At 56.0% G+C, this 16,036-nt stretch overlaps 2 protein-coding genes across 4 annotated transcripts in view; both read left to right on the forward strand.

Annotated features, from left to right (window-relative positions):
* Positions 1-7,885, forward strand: part of COL16A1 (collagen type XVI alpha 1 chain) — a 63,942-nt gene extending 56,057 nt beyond the window's left edge. For all 3 annotated transcript variants that reach the window (XM_059729589.1, XM_059729590.1, XM_059729591.1), the window contains 13 exons: positions 30-74; positions 514-558; positions 1,537-1,590; positions 2,302-2,355; positions 2,780-2,830; positions 3,345-3,434; positions 3,957-3,992; positions 4,982-5,026; positions 5,210-5,398; positions 5,522-5,588; positions 5,889-6,065; positions 6,316-6,393; positions 6,655-7,885. In XM_059729589.1, coding sequence (XP_059585572.1) covers positions 30-74; positions 514-558; positions 1,537-1,590; positions 2,302-2,355; positions 2,780-2,830; positions 3,345-3,434; positions 3,957-3,992; positions 4,982-5,026; positions 5,210-5,398; positions 5,522-5,588; positions 5,889-6,065; positions 6,316-6,393; positions 6,655-6,857 — 1,134 coding nt within the window. In that variant the 3' untranslated portion in view covers positions 6,858-7,885. The remainder of the gene's footprint in view (positions 1-29; positions 75-513; positions 559-1,536; positions 1,591-2,301; positions 2,356-2,779; positions 2,831-3,344; positions 3,435-3,956; positions 3,993-4,981; positions 5,027-5,209; positions 5,399-5,521; positions 5,589-5,888; positions 6,066-6,315; positions 6,394-6,654) is intronic.
* Positions 7,886-9,610: 1,725 nt separating this feature from the next.
* Positions 9,611-14,414, forward strand: PEF1 (penta-EF-hand domain containing 1). The gene is made up of 5 exons (XM_006274813.4): positions 9,611-9,697; positions 10,235-10,535; positions 11,634-11,789; positions 12,467-12,610; positions 13,202-14,414. Exons 1-5 carry the CDS (start codon positions 9,674-9,676, stop codon positions 13,429-13,431), a joined length of 855 nt encoding a protein of 284 aa, XP_006274875.2. The 5' UTR covers positions 9,611-9,673; the 3' UTR covers positions 13,432-14,414.
* Positions 14,415-16,036: the final 1,622 nt, after the last annotated feature.

Consider the following 16,036-nt stretch of genomic DNA (forward strand, 5'->3'; position numbering starts at 1 on the left):
CTCTGGCTGTCCTCTGCCTCTCTCCTTAGGGTGACCCAGGTCCCCCAGGGACACCAGGCATGATGGGGCCTCCGGTAAGTGCCGTGTGGGTTTCTCAGCTGCCCCTGCCCATGCTATGACAGGTGTCCATGGGAAGAGGAACTTGGGGGGGTCTTGAGTGTCTCGTTCCTGTGCTGTCAGCTGGGAGCTGTGTCCCTCCCATGCCCATTCTAGCCGCACAGATGCTTGGCCTACCAAGGAAGAGGCTGACCTTGAGGGCTGGCTTGGTCACTGCCTTTCCCTGGGTCCCCCATGCCCCGCATTGGGGTGGCTGTCCCCTAGGCAGAGTGGGGGGCTGGCAGAGGGACTTCTCTGTCCAGCCGGGGGTTCCCTTGTTATGGGAGAGCTCCTCCCAGTTGCCTGCTGGTGCATTGGGTTTAGTTCCCCTCGTATCCGAGAGGAAGGGGAGGGGGAATGCGTGGCACCCGTTGGAAAAGTCCTGCTCATGCCATCCTGTGCTTCTTCTCCCCTTAGGGCTTCAAAGGAAAAACAGGGCACCCTGGCCTGCCAGGGCAAAAGGTGAGCTGGCTGGCTTAGCCATCCCAATGGTTTTAGCATCCCCTGGGGTGTCCGACTGTGTACCCCTCCCCTTGGAGATGACTTAAACGGGGCCTCAGTGACAGTGAAACCCTGCGGGTACCTAGGATGAGCTCCTGGCCTTGTGATGACCACCACCAACTCTTGTTGGCTTCAGCGAGGTCAGGATTTCATACCTGGGGCAGGAGGGAGGCACTGATCTATGAGGAAGCTGCCACTCACCCCGAAACCTGCCTGGGGAAGAGATGGGGATTTGGGAACAGAGGCAGGGCTGTGGGGCTCTGTCCTTTTAGGCTATCTGGTATTTGATTGTCATGGTCCCTGCAAGGCAGGTCCATCAGCCCACCCCTCCCACGTCCCATCCGGTCCCTCAGGGCTGCAGCTCGCCTGTGCCTGGTGTGGAGAGCACATCCCAGCTCCAGCCTCGCAGCCCCTAGCACCATACTCCAAAGGGCCTGATTGAACCCCACGCTGGCCAGACAGCTTCCGATGGCCAGCACCGTGGCCAGCCAGACTGTGCTTGTTCCACAGAGCTGTGGCAGTGGCTTCCTCTCCCCTTCTCCTTCTTCCCAGGTCATGCTCATTGCTGCAGGGGAGAGATGGCATTCCCTGCTCAGAAGGCAGGAGAAGCTGGGCACGTCCTGAATGGACTTTCCCTTGTAAAAGGGCAGATGCTACTGTGATGCTTTATACCACTGGGCCCGTCACTCTAAATTGGCACAGACGTACTGAAGCCAGCGTAGCTTGCAGCAGTGGAGCAGAGAGCCCGCTGCAAGCTAGGAGGGTGCCTGGGACTTCTTAGCTGTCATGGAGCAGGGCTTTCCCATTTGGATGCATCATGGGAAACCGTCCCTTTCCTTGTCTAGGCTGGGGGTTCGCCTCTGGCTGCCAGGTCTGCTAGCCTGGTGACCCACTCTGCATTCTCCAGCACGCACTGTGCAGCCTTGTTTTCCCTCCTAGGGCGACTGTGGCAAACCCGGCCCCCCTGGGAACACTGGCCGGACGGGAGCAGAGGTGAGTCAGCGCAGTCCCAAGGGACACAGGTTGTTGGGAGCATGGCACAGTCTGTGGTGGCACAGCATGGCTGGCTGAGTTGGCCTCCCTGCCTACCTGTCCCCTCCCTTCAAGATCATGGCATCGACTGGCACCCAGAGCTCAGCAGTCCTCAGAGATGAGCCCTGGCCCACCTCTCCCAGGGTGATGGAGGTGCCAAGATACTGCAGCGAGTGCCTCTGTGCTATGCATGCTGCAGATTCAAATGGCTTGGTGGACATGCCCTGTCCCCCATCTCCCCTTCTTTGGGTAGAGTTGGGCTCCGCTCCCCTGCACTGTGAAGATGTGGGTGCAACGTGCATCACGCCTGCAGCCCTCTGTGATTGTAGAGACCCCCACACCAGCTGTTCCTGTGTCCCAGGCTTCGCTTCCCTGCCTGCATGTCAACCTAAAGGTTAACGAGAACCTCAGCAGCCCACTAGCTGCAGGGCCAAGCTCTTGGCTGGTGCAAACAGGCCTCGCTGTGTTGAAATTTGTGCAGTTGCATTGGTTTCCTCCAGCTGAGGATCTGGCCTGCAACACATAGCCAGACTCGGCAGGTGAAAGGGCTCACTTCCCCCATGGCAACTCTCAAGCTCAGCAGGCCCTTCAGCAACAGCCTAGGGAAAGATTCGCTGCCAGCGCTACTCACTGAACTTGTCCTGGTTTAACATGATGCTCTGTCTCTTCCAGGGGGAGCCTGGCCTGATGGGACCCCAAGGCAGGCAGGGACCCCCTGGCCTTGCTGTAAGTTGAACTCTTACTCCAGCTTGCTGAGAAGACACCTTACTTGTGCTGCTTTAACCAATGGAGGGGCATAACACTGGGCAGGGCAGTGATGCCTCCCTGCAGCCCTGGCCTCTCCTAGCAGAGGGTGCTGCGGGCAGTGGGGATATTTTATTGCTCTCGACTAAAGTGACTCAAGTGAACGGGGTGCCCCACAGAACTGAGTGGCGAGCGGTGGGGAAGCTTATGTCTGCTTTGGCTACCGCTGCCTTATCCCACAATGTTTAGGCCTCCAGTTTGAAGAGAGGGGGCTCTGGGGTCTCTTGGAAATCCCTCCATTTCTCCAGTCCCCTGCCAAGGCATCTAAGAACCGATAAGGATCCCCCTAGGATCAGCTTCAGCTCCTATCTCCGGGTTCATTTTCCTGCTTTCTCTTGTTCCGCAGGGCCCCCCAGGAAGCCCAGGCCAGCCAGGCCCAGCTGGACTCGTTGGAGTTGTAAGTACTGGCCCAACCTCAGCAGGCTTCCTAAAGCCTCCAGAGGCAACCTCGTTCTTCCATGCATGATTGCAACCTGGAGTGGAGTGGGAGTGTCAACCCCCAGGGTGCTGATTTGGACCCAAGGCCAAAATTGTACTTGTCCAGTCCTGAAGCACTAGGGGAACTGCCTGAGCTGAGCTTTGGCCATGTGTTGGCCTGCAGAGCTGTGCTGTGCCAGAGCCACGGTCAGGAGGGAATGGGGCGGATGGGAATCCAGTGCCTTGCTGGGAGCTGGAGTCTGGGTGGGAGCAGGAGCCAGGCTTTGCAAAAGCAGGGCACTCTCCTCTGCATCCGGGCACTCAGCTCAGCTCTGCGGCTGCCATCCCAGGGACACGAGTGCAACTTGGACCACACGGATGTGGACTCGGGAACCTTTCAACCCCTCTCTGCAGCCACCCCCACTGCAGGATCCATCTTGCTCCTGAAATTACTGCTGAAATCAGCTCTTGCCCTTTGCTTCTCCCTTCCTCAGGGACTGAAGGGTGAGAAGGGATCAACAGGTGACAGAGGTCTCCCAGGGATGCCCGGACAACCAGGACCCCCAGGTCACCCCGGACCATTGGTGAGGGCTGCATGGCAGGAGATGTGAGGTGGAATGGGTGATGCTAGAGCACTGATGGGGAACGGGGTTTGAACACTAACCCCATTGCAACTGCCTTGTGGGTAGAGATGGAGAATGAGGCCGGTCGCTGAGCTGCTGGGTTTGCCAGCGTGGTGTGTTGGTTCAGCACGTGGTTTGCTAATGATGGCATTGCCTGGGGCCTGCCAGGCTTACGCCACGGCACAGAGGGTTCTACAAATGCAACGTGGATTTGGCAGTATCCAGCCCAGCCTGGCTGCCGCGACGTTCTGTACTGGAGACCTGGTCACAGGGTGTGGGATACTGGTCTTGTCAGCGTGTCTCAACCATAGCGTATGACAAATCCATTCCTAGCAGTGCTCGGGGCAGATCTTTGGGCTCTGATGGGGGACGTGGGCATACATCCAAAATGCTTTCACAGACACAGATAGGCTTGGAGCTCTCCATCCCTTCCTTTTGGAGCAGACTCCCAGGTGTATCACATTCTTTCCTTTGATTTTCCAGGGCGAGCCAGGCTCGGACGGACCAGTTGGCAAAGAGGTACTGCAGTGCTGGCTCTCCCCTTCCAAGCCCCCCGGTTCCTCCCTTGGCTGTGCCGCAGAAGACAGCTCTGGTTGGCAGGCCCACACTGCACTCGCAGCCCCTCCCTTTCTCCCCACGGTGTTGCAGGAGAATCATGTTTGCAGTTGGGGCTGTCAGTGAGCCAAGTCCTGAAGCCCTGACTCAAGCAGAACTCCCTCGGTATCAAAGTCCTCTCACCAGAGGTGCTGAGTATGCCGTAAAAACCCTGTTCACTGCAGGAGTTGGCTAACGGAGCATAAATAACAGCAGCCCCGAAGGCAGCTGCCAGGCCTCAATGCCCTTCGGATCCAGGCTGCACCAGCACGGTGCCTTGAGTTGCTATTGGGATCCAGAGCAAGGTGCTATGAGCCACGTTCCACCTACTAGGTCTTTATGTGCATTTAGGGGCCTAGGTGCAATTCTCGTCCACCCTGCTCAAGTCCCTAAAAAACTCTTAATGCAAAACTGTGGGCAGGCCCTCTTCCTCCACACTGCTTTTTGGGACTCTCATATGGGTCAGGTGATGGGGAGTTACAGAAGTAGATGCATCAGTCTTTCCTGCTCAAGTACAGGGGGGCTGGACCCGATGATCTTGCAAGGTCCCTTCCAGCCCCTAGCACCTATGAATGGGCATTCGGAGACTTGAACAGAGTGGAATCGAATTGCATTAAATTGCATTAAATGGAGCTTCCTCCCCTGTCCGCAAAGTTTCCTGAACTACCGGCTCTCTGCCACCAAGGGCAACGTTTCATCCCGTTTCCTGGAAGTCGGGACTTCCTGGTTTGCCGTTAAATTGGAGGAAGTGGCTGTTTTGTAGTATTGCAGCTCATGGTGGTACATTAGCTAGGGTGTAATCTTGACACCTGTGTCCACTCTCCACGGGTTTAAACCCTGGCACCAAAACCTCCAGAGCAAACAATGGTCGTTAATTCTTCCCCTGATCAGTGCTTCCTTCTGCACCCTTCCAGGGCCCACCAGGGAAACCAGGACCTTTTGGACCAGCTGGTCAGAAGGTAAGAGCAGGTTGGGCTTGCTCAGCTGCAGAGTTGGGGCCACGTTCCTGAGTGGAGGTGCATGTTCCCCCTGTCTGGGGGACAAGTCGCTGTGCAAGCTGCTGTCATATAGATGCATAGTCCAGGTTGGGAAGGGCAAGGAGCAGCTGGAGAGAGCTCTGCATCGGACCTGCTTTATTCCAGGGTGAAGCTGGGATTCCAGGAGAGAGAGGGTATCCTGGAGAAAAGGGACGAGCCGGCATGCCCGGAGGACCAGGGAAAAGTGGCTCCATGGGCCCCATGGGACCACGTGGCCCTGCTGGTGAGAGAGGAACACCAGGCTCCCCAGGACCTGCCGGCAGCCCTGGCATGCCGGGACTCCCAGGCTCAGTGGTAAGAGGGGTGAAACCCTGTGGGCTGTCGGACAAGTTGTTGAACCCCCGTGCTTTTCTCCCAGCTTGGAGAGCAGATGAATTTTGCTTGACGTTTTCCTTTCCCATCATCCCCTTTCTCCAGGGAGACATGGTGAATTATGATGAAATCAAGAGGTTCATCCGCCAGGAGCTGACCAAAATGTTTGACGGTAATCAGCATTGGGGGAATGGGAAAAGAGAGGTGTGGGGCTGAGCAGCAACTCAGTGGTCAGAGCATCGGGTCTGAAAAGACCTGCACTCTCTGGGCCCGGACGTTCAAAGCCCAGAGGGGTGGCATCGGCCCCTCGTCCTTCTAAAGGCAACGATACCTTCAAATTAAGGTCTGCAAGGTCTGCAGTGCAACGTGGGCAGTGCGTTTGCCCTCTCTCTTAGGAGCCTGGGGTTTGCCCTCCAAATGGAGAAGGACATCCATGTTGGGGAAGCTGGGCTGACCCTGTCTCTCTCTGCAGAGAGGATGGCATACTACACCTCCAGGATGCAGTTCCCTGTGGAGATGGCTGCCTCCCCAGGAAGACCAGGGCCTCCTGGGAAAGACGGCTTGCCAGGGCGGGCAGGACCTCCTGGATCGCCTGGGCTCCCTGGACAGATAGGGAGAGAAGGGCGACAAGGCGTGCCAGGCATGAGAGGTAACCATTCTTCTGGAAGCCCTTTCTTCCCTCCCTTTGCTTCCTGATGATTGTGGCTGCAAGGGTCAGGCAGATGGTGCCACTGGCTGACGAAGCAAACAAATCCCACCCCCCTAGTCAGCGCCTTCAGTGGCTACTGGCAGGTTTGCTCTGTCTTCCTGACCCCATCACTCATGCTGAGTCCCACGCCATTGCCCTACATCCATGCGGTGCTCTGCCTGGAATTTCTCACAGCTCTCTGTTGTCCCAGGTGAGCCAGGAGCAAAGGGCCAGAAGGGAGAGGTCGGCCTTGGCACGATGGGAGATAGCGGCCTGCCGGGTCCACCAGGTAAGCACTTTCTGCTTGCATTTGGCATGGAACGAGCTGGTGAGCTCCTCCCGCTGCAGGGCCAGGGAGCAGCATGAAAAGAAAGGCCCCAGAGAAGTCTGCGCCTGGCATGGCTCTTCCAAATGATGTCAAACACAGACCAGACCCAGACCATCCATGCTGTGGTGGCTCAGCTGGACTCATCCAGTCCCGCCCTGGACTGGACTTGGACAAACTGGCCTCCTCCCCTCTTCACCTCTCTTTCATGTCTCTCTCCTGCAGGTCCCCAAGGGCCACCAGGATATGGCAAGATGGGTCCGCCAGGGCCTGTGGGACAGCAAGGTATTCCGGGCATTCCTGGACCACCGGGCGCTACAGGGCAACCTGGGAAGACTGGCCACTGTAACCCTTCAGATTGCTTCGGCATGATGCCCTTGGAGCAGCCCATGTACCAGCCCAAAAACATGAAAGGACCTTTAGGCTGAGTGACGCGGCAGGGTGTTTGCACAAAGGACTCCATTGGGGACAGCCAAAGCTCTAGTCCTCGCGACTGGTCGTGAAGTATTTTTTATTGCTGTTAATATTTTGGTTTTCTCCTTTTGGTTTTTCCAGTGGGGTCAAACCTCCCCCGACGGCATTTGTGGGTGTATGTACGTCTCTTCTCGTGTCTTTAAAGGGAATTGTCATGCGTGACCAGCCAAAATACATTTCATGATGGTGCCTTTTGCTTCTCATTGCCATGCACAACCCCCCGCCTCCGGAGGCCTCCCGTCTTACTCCGTTTCATTCATTACTTCTTCAATCCCTTTCCACCACCCGCACTTTAGGCCCTGGGACTTGAAGTCAGTGGAGGGAGAATAACAGCCTTGCCTCCTAGCCAACTTGGCCATGACGTGCGCCTGGCCCTGCATGCAGGCTTGTAGGTCCTGCCGTTCGATGGCCAGGTCCCTGTTCTCAGGAGTGAGCAGACTGGCCCGCTACGCTACCCCACGTGCTTCCCATCTGTGTTGCCTTCCACGCTCTGCCGCTCCTTTCATTTGTAACATGCCAGCGTCATCTTTACTAACCGCTGGAAGCCTTCTGCCTTCTGTCCGGCACCAGCGTGGCTCGTTCCTCGCGGAGAGCTCGTTTCCAAGTCTTGCTCCTCTCGTTGGGGTGCAGCACGAGGGAGAAATTCAGCTCAACAGACTGAATTAAGCAAGCCACTTTTTGGCGCCTTCTGCCAGACTTTAGCGGCTCTTCTCGTAGCCGTGACGCAGATCCATCTGGAAGCTCGCTGGCCGTGAATGCAAAGCACGGCTTTCCCCCTTCGGTTGGAAAACAAGCGTCTGAGCTTTAGACACAACAGCTGGATTGCTAACGGCTGCCCCGTCCCCGGTTTCAGATGTTAAAAGACAACAGCTGAGCAATTGGTTTCAACTTGTCAGATCTGTATCCCAGCAAAGCATTTTGCTTTCCTCCTCAAAGCAGGTTGAGCAAACAAGGCAGAACTAATAAATTACATTCCAGCCCATGGCTTTGTCTTTTTTTGGTTTCTTTAGCAACATTTTAACAGTCTTGCGTAGGTCCTCTCACAAGAACGACTGAAGAAAGAGCTGAGCTTCTGCCAGCGCATCCCTCCAAGCATAAATCAATCTGCGTGAACCCTCATGTTGCAAAATGCGTACCGGTGACGGACGGACCTCAAAGAGTTGGAATATACCCTACCGCCTGGTTTTCTCGGTGGAACATGCAGGATCTACACCAGGGGGTGAAAAAGCAACGTCCGAGTAGGTGTGCGCACTGCATGTGAGTGCCTTCGCACGAGCGTGTGACTGTGGTGTAGGTCAGGAAGGGAAGCATTGTTTGTGCATGAATTTAAGGGACGTGGGTGCCGGTCAGATGCCTTCAACACAAGCCAACCTTCCTTTGTTGGGCGATTTCTGATGCTTGCTCTTCCTCTTGTACCAACCCCCCCGATCGCAGCCTTCCTTGGTCGTTTCCATTTCAGTCCCAGGGAACGGTTGGGCTCGCAGCGGAAACAGGAGCTGAGAGCAGGATCAGCAACTGGCTTCCTAGCATTTCTTCCATTAAAAGCAAGCAGACTCCCTTGCAGGCCCATAAAGGCATTATTTGTTACCAGAACCCGCGATATTTATGTGTAATGTCCCTCCTGCAAAGGCCAGCTGGCTAAATCAAACACCCGGGAGAAACCTGCCTGCTCCACGCATGCGTTGCGTTGGCCGACGAGAAGAAAACTGTGACCGTGACAGAGGAGGAGAGCAGCAGAACCGCTCATGCGGGGGAACCATCCGATCCCAGCCGGCCTGGCCCCGGGGAATCTTGCTGCCACCAGCGCCTGGTACATCACGCGACCGCGCGCTGCCACGCAGGAAGCTGAGCCGTGCAACCAGCTCTCTCAGACCTCCCCATTTAACACTGGAATCCAAGACGTGCCTGCGTTTCGCTGCGGCGCTGTACAGCTTGGCCACCGCTCCTTTAGGACGAATGAGCTGAAGGCTCTGCTCCAACAGCAGACAGGACCCGAGCCGCACCCCAGACAAGGCCCTCGGCGGGTGCGTTCACCGTGAATCTTTGCACAGGATCTGGACTTGTATCAGGCCCCCTCTGCGCTGCGGGACCCTCTTGCTTTCCATATGTCATCTCTGTTAAGAACAGCATGCGGACCCTTGCCACCCCTTTCTTTTATTAACCAGTGGTTGACGACGAATTGCAGTTTAGTGTAGCAGGGTTTAAGACGGCGACACAACTGGTTGATAAATGATCCCCACCAGTGATAGGAACGGATCTGCATGCGGGTGGCAGGAGCGCAACGCTCCCCAGCCCCGCAGCCCGCACCACGGTGGCAGATCTGGACAGACGCGGTGTTTCTGCAGGGCGCTCACTTCCACGCATGCAGCCCCAGACCGACAACACTCAACCGGAGGGGTTTTTTCCACCTCTTTTAAGAAGATCCAGCATGTCCCAAACTCTCCTCGAAGCCCTTTGCACTGCAACTGCAACTGCAACTGCAACTGCAACTGCAACTGCAACTGCAACTGCAACTGCAACTGCAACTGCAACTGCAACTGCAACTGCAACTGCAACTGCAACTGCAACTGCTCCAAAAGCCAACTAGAAACTACCTCCAGCAGGCCGCAGCAGCGCGGGCCCTTTAAGACCCCCAGGCGGCACTTCCGCACCACGTGCCTCGCACCCCGGCAACGCAGCGGGATGGACGTCCCGCGAAGCCAATGGGCGGCGCGGGTGGGGCAGCGAGGTCCAATCGCGGCGAGGGGCGGGGCCGGCCGTGGTGAGCGCTATGGCGACCTATCCCTACGGGCAGGTGAGGGCGCGGTGGGGTCCCCTGTTCTGAGCTGGGGTTCGGTGACGGTGACGTGGGCGGTGACGTGGCGCGGGGGAACCCCAGGGGTCCCCAGCGGGGCCACGTGGCTGCCGCCGGGGGGGCCTGCAGGGGCGGGGCGGGGCGGGGCGGGGCGCGCGGGGCCGGGGTGCCTGGGGGAGCAGCGTGCCGGGGGCGTCGTGCTGCAGCCCCGCAGGCTGGTCTCGGGGGTCTGCACGCATCACCCCAGCTGGACGCTGCGGGGGGTGTTTTGGGGTCAGTCCGGAGGGGAGAAACATAGAAAAAGCGGGGTGGCGCCCCCTGCCCGACCCATGCAATGGGTTTGTTCCATAAACCTCCCTCCTGGGTAAACTGAGGCCAGGTGGGCGGGAGGTCTCCCCGGTACCAGCCCAGGAGGCGTGGACCGGGTTTGCGTAGCCATGACAACAGGGTGTCATGGGGAGTCTGGTTGCCGTGGGGGATACTGGATGCCCACGGTGCTCTCTAGGCTCAGCTGCCCTTTGCCCCCTTCCTCCACAGGGTTACCCCGGATCAGCGGGGCAAGCGCCAGGTGCCCCGCAGGGCGGCTACTATGCTGGAGGTCAGTACGGAGGCGGGTTGCCTCCCGGCGGCTCCTACGGCGGGCCGGCGCCTGGCGGGCCCTATGGACCGCCAACCGGTGGAGGGGCTTATGGGCATCCCACCCCTGGGGGACCCCCGTCTGGGGCTCCTGGCACACTTCATGGAGGAGGTTCAGCCCCTGGCGGGCCCTACGGGCAACCATCGACCAACCCCTATGGTGCCCCTCAGCCAGGATCGTACGGAGCGGGGGCTGCGGCAGGTGAGTGCACAAGCGTGTGTCTGCGTAAGAGGAGCGTGACCCCTCCATCGGGCTGCCCGCATATCTCACTCGCTCGCACAAGCATGGCTTGGTCGTGTCCCCAGTGATGGAGGAAGGGGGGCAGCGGGAGAGGAGCCCTGGCCCCAGCCCCCTTTTCCTGAGTTTTCCCTGGGGTTTTTGCTTCCTTGTAGAGCCGGGCAGTCCTTTCCTAGGGGGCTTCCTAGTGCCGGAGGTCAGGCTGTATCGGCTCGAAGCAAACCCTTGCCTCCATTTTGCAAAACCACAGGTTGATCCTCCACCCTGGCAGGCACTTGCATGTAGCTGTGATAAAAAGCCAAGCGTTCCCCTCTCAGCCTAGCCTCCCCTGTGCCGTGGGGATTAGCGTCTCGCCTCTGTCTTGCTTTCCCTATGGGTTTAAAAAGAAGAAGGAAGTCTAAAGTCCTGGGGCTTATGCTTTTGATTGGCTCAAGGCTTTCAACCAGACAGGCTAATGCAAGTGCCGCTGTCACTGGAAGACGTTGGAGGCACTTCTGAGAGGCATTTGAGCACTATCCCCTGCCCAACAGGACGGGAGCTGTAGCGTTTAACTGAATTATTCATGCCAATTAAGCTGCCAGTTTGGAAAGAGTCCCCGTTTGTTATGTTAAAGTTCCTCCGTGGAAGAAAGTGCTGAAGAGGCTGCAGCTCAAAGCAGCAGAAATTAAACTTTACGGCCGCACATCTGTCTCCCCTCAACTGCCGGCATTTATCCTGCTGCAGTGGCATCACTTGCGTTTGTTTGCAAACGATCTGAAGACATCTCATTTAAGCTCGCTCTGTTTCTCACGAGGCCTCGCATGCCGAGGCGTCAGCCACAGTTAACCTGCTTGTAGGATGGATACCCAGGCTGTAATCAGCCATTTAGAACGGAAATGCTGGCTCAGCGTCTCCTTGTATCTCTCCATCCCTAATTACTAGCTTGCCAGAGGCTTTTTCCCAAGGTGCTCGAGTTGGCTTCTGCTTTTGGTAGCGAGGTGGGTTGGTGATGTCCTGCCCAATGCTGCTGTGCCAAGATTTCTAAGAGATTGCATGACGCTGTATATGTTCTCTCCCTGACAGGTAACATCCCACCTGGCGTGGACCCAGAAGCCTTCTCCTGGTTTCAGACGGTGGATGCTGATCGCAGTGGGTACATCTCCGTTAAAGAACTCAAGCAGGCCCTGGTCAACTCCAACTGGTCTGCATTCAATGATGAGACCTGCCTGATGATGATAAGTGAGTTTAGGTGTTTCCTCTCCAGACGCTGTTCTTTGCTGAGCTTGGCTGGGCTGCTGTTTAATGTGGAGAAAACAAAGAGCTGGTTGTGTTTCTGCCCTAATCTGTGTGTGTTTGCACCTTGTAAGGTGAACCCCAAATCAACCGTATAGTGTCTATGTGCTTTCCCCCATGGGCTGAGCAGGCCATGACCAATACTGATATAGCAATGGGTGGTGAATGCAAGATCAAGGGGAGGGAGCAGGATACTTGATCAGAGGCTCTCTGGGCAGGGCTTTCTACTTCCCTGGAAAAGGGAACTTGCACATCTGCCTTGTGTAGTGCTGTTGGTTCATTCAGCGTGCAGGTCTGAACGTACACAGAGACTAAGGGTAGTTGCCAACCCAGCAGATCTATCACCCTGGCATTTGGGTGCACTCCATTTAATTCCTGCATGTAGAGCAGCCCACAACACATAAGCAACAGAGTTTCAGAGACAGCAGTTTCATGGTTAAGAGGACGGGGGTTGGGAGTTGGGACATCAGGTTTCCACTGCATTTTGAGCTCCCTGTGTTGTCTTTATGATGTCTTACGAAATTCATGGGGAACTTCTGAAGGAAAGCATTACAGGTGCGTGCACAGTGCTGTCCCTGGATCGCTGCTCAATGCCCTGCTCTGGCTGTGTTGTTCCTTGGCAGACATGTTTGATAAAACCAAGTCAGGCCGCATCGACCTCTTTGGGTTCTCGGCGCTGTGGCGCTTCATCCAGCAGTGGAAGAACCTGTTCCAGCAGTATGACAGGGACCACTCGGGCTCCATCAACTTCAGCGAGCTGCAGCAAGGTGAGACCAGAGGGAGCACAGGCCTCGGGGAGTGAGGAGACAGCCTGGGCTGTACGGCACTAGTGACCTTGGCCACACCGTGGTAGCTGTTCCCTTAAACCAAGTCTGCTGAAGGACTTGTTTGCCCCATTTACATAGCTGACTTGTGCCCAGGCTCATCCAGGTCAAATGTGGACCAATCAGTAAATCCACAGTGGTTTGTTGCCTCCCCTTTTAAATAATGACACCTCTCCCATTCTGCAGCGGAGCAGAGCGGGAAGCTTCAGCTGAATCAGGTTTCCCTTGAATCTCTACCGGTTGTAGCAGACTTGGTCACCCTGTGGCTAACTCTCTTCCCAGGGCTTGGAGAGCAGGAGGTGTGGCCATGGTCTGAGTAAGCCTTTTGTGTAGGAAGCACCGGAAGGGTGTGCCCATATTATGTTCCTAGCACCCAGCTCAGCCCTGGGTTGCAATCAGGTTAAATAACATTGCAACTCCAGTCAAGGTGTGTTTATTAGGGGGAGTGTCTCAGCATTTTGAAGAGGTGGGGGTGGAAATACTCTTCCTGGAGAGATGTGTGGGAGTTCATTTTCTCCGTTCCCTTGCACCCAGCTCTGTCTCAGATGGGATACAGTCTAAGCCCCCAGTTCACCCAGCTGCTGCTATCCCGCTACTCCCAGCGGGCCCCCAACCCCACCATCCAGCTGGATCGCTTCATCCAGGTCTGCATCCAGCTCCAGAGCCTGACTGAAAGCTTTCGAGAGAAGGATGCGGGGATGTCCGGCAGCGTCCGTCTGAGCTACGAAGACTTCCTCACCATGGTCGTCACCCGCATGTTGTGACGCCTCGGGACGATGCTCGGCCTGATGGCGGTGGGGATGGGAGGTTGGTCATTGCAGCCTCCTCCCACGCTTGTCTACCTGAAAACAGGAATTGCCAGGAAGGATGGATCAGCCGTGCTCTCTGCTGGGGTGCACCTGACCTCCCATAAGAAGGCTAAACCCACTCCCTTCCCAGCTCCCTACCCAACCTGAAGTGCCCGAGAACTCTTGAGCCACAGGGGAAGGTGGAACCCAGCCACAAACGCCTGGTGAAACCCCAGTTGTTGGCCACCTTGATTTGTGTCTGAAACCCAGGAGCCAATCACTTTTCCTCCTTGCCATCAGTTCAGCCCGGTTCCACCAGCTTGCCGCCATGGGGTGAGCGGTGGACGAGGGAAGCCAAACGTGAGAAATCGCAGCCTGTTATAGCTCTGTGCAGAACAAGCGTTTATCCTTTTTCTCTCCTCCCAAGTCAGGCAAGATTGTATTTCGGGTCACACTACCCTAATACCTGCAATAGGTGCTGTCCTCATCGACAGACATCCAAACCGGCTTCTTCCTCAGCACGCCATGCTGGGCTGGCTTCCTCGTTTCCAACTGTACCCTGACGACACCCTGCCGTGGACCATCCTCTGCTTCTGCGGAGGCAGCATTCACTGAAGCAGCTGTTCAGGTTCCTCCTGCCTCTCAAACACCTCTCCCCTACCTACAATACAGCATCTAACCAGACCAGTCCCCATACTTGCTGTCTCCAGCGTGGGGCCCTGTTCTTTTGGGACGTTACGGGAAGTCTGGGTGCCATTAAATCTGGGTTTCCCTTTGCAGTGCTCAGTCAGGCCCCTTGGCTTCAGTTACCAAAAAGATATTTTGCTCCATTTTATTACCAGCATATAATGTTTCCCATTACTGTCTTTATGTATAAGGGCCAAAATCATGACCAGTTTCCAGCTTCAGTGGATGGTTTATATTGAGAGCTCCACAATAAAGTACTGTGTGCATTGCAACTGCTGGCTGTCGGAGTGGTGCTTTGGTGTCAGGTGCTGCATGGCCACCCAGCAGAGAGACAGCCCTCCCTCCCTGTCTCCTGGCACTGTGCTGGGACTTGGGACAGGGGACTGTCCCTGCAGCGGTCACAGCTGTCCGAGTATGGGCCTGCTCTTTCAAAGTACCAGCTGTGACACTTGTTCTTCCTATGCAGGATAACCGGTGCTGCTCTAAGCTCCTTTATATCAATACAGGGCTAGGAGGCAGCTATATCTGTGTTCACACAGTGGGGAGGAGAGTGGTCCTGCTACCCTATAGGATAAAGTGCTATTACTTTGTGGGCCAGCAGTGCCCTTGATTGAGTGATCTGGAAAATTGGGGTAGATGGGGATGTGATATGAGCTCCATTCTCCTCTAGACATGGCCACGTGCGCTGGAAGTGCTTCCTGCCAACAGCTCTCATGTGAGCCACGGTCATGCTTTCCAGGTCCCAAACAGGTCCTTAATTCAAAGCCCTCAGGAAAGAAAGTTAGGCAGACCAAAAGCAGGGCCTTTTCCCTTCAGGCTACCAAATAAACCAGTGCCTTTCTCTCTTTAGGCTTTTAAGGCTTTCCAACTTCTGCAAGCTCCTTCTGCCTGCCTCTCTTTGCAGCTTGGGCCCTTTCTTAATGCTCTCAGTTGGGAATCTGTCCAGCCACCTGATTCCTTCCGCCTGGCTGCACCTTCTGGCTTCCTAAAGGGACTTTCCACCCTCCCAGATGTTCCAGCCCCCTCAATTCCCTCTGCTGCTTAACTCTGGAACTTAGAAGCTTTTGGAGGATGAAATACCTTTCCCTCGGACAGATTTCATTAAAAAGCCTGGACAAAGGTGCTCCAGGCCCCTAACACAGACTTTACTTCTGCTTTTCCCTGGGAAAAAAAACATTTGCTCTCACCCCAGAGCGCGCTCGGGTTGGGTGAGCAGATCTGGCACTGCGGAAGTTGCTTCAAATGACTTGATTGCTTAAGCAGTGGTGATTTCAGTAAAACAGCCAAGTGTGATGCCCTGTGTGAGCTCAGCATGCTAGTCCAGTCCCATGGCAAGCCTTGCTCCCTGCCGCTGGCTCCTGGGAGATGCTTTATAAAGTGCTGTCAATGTATGGGGGTTTTATAGGAGAGCCGAGCCACGCTGACAACCTGGCCCCTGCAAGGTATGATGCGGTGCTTGTCATCTTCACAGAAGCATTGGATCCTGTTGAGAGATGAGTTGGCATCGTCCCTGTTTTGAAGAAGAGTAAGTGGAGGCGCAGGCTGGGGAAGGGCCTTGTCTGAAGGAGCTGGCTGCAGTGCAGTGGCTACCACTCTGGTGTCCCTGCCCTGCCTTAAAGCTTCTCCGTGCAGAGAGCCCTGCAGAGGCAAAATAGCCCTCCACCCCTTCGCCTACCGGAGCAGCTGGCTGCAGGCCAGGTGGCTGTGCTGGTGCTGGAAAGGAGTTGCATCTGATTGCACAGCCACGCTCTGCTCCTGGCTGTTTCTAGGGACTTTGCACTGCGAGCTGGACAAATGCTGATCCGTGTTAGTGCTAGCTTGGAGTTAGGAGCAGTCGCATCCTTAATCTAGAAACCTTCTCTCACTGTCCCCCCCCATCTGCACAGCTGTGACT

The sequence above is a fragment of the Alligator mississippiensis genome, chromosome 6 (genome assembly GCF_030867095.1).
Source record: "Alligator mississippiensis isolate rAllMis1 chromosome 6, rAllMis1, whole genome shotgun sequence".
Classification (NCBI taxonomy): Eukaryota; Metazoa; Chordata; order Crocodylia; family Alligatoridae; genus Alligator; species Alligator mississippiensis.

What these genes read in the sequence shown, in the direction of transcription:
- PEF1 (XM_006274813.4), top strand. Translation starts at nt 9,674, where the DNA reads ATGGCGACCTATCCCTACGGGCAG. An exon ending in GACCTGCCTGATGATGATAA is followed by an intron (nt 11,790 to 12,466) that starts GTGAGTTTAGGT and finishes GTTCCTTGGCAG; the next exon opens with ACATGTTTGATAAAACCAAG. An exon ending in CTTCAGCGAGCTGCAGCAAG is followed by an intron (nt 12,611 to 13,201) that starts GTGAGACCAGAG and finishes CCTTGCACCCAG; the next exon opens with CTCTGTCTCAGATGGGATAC.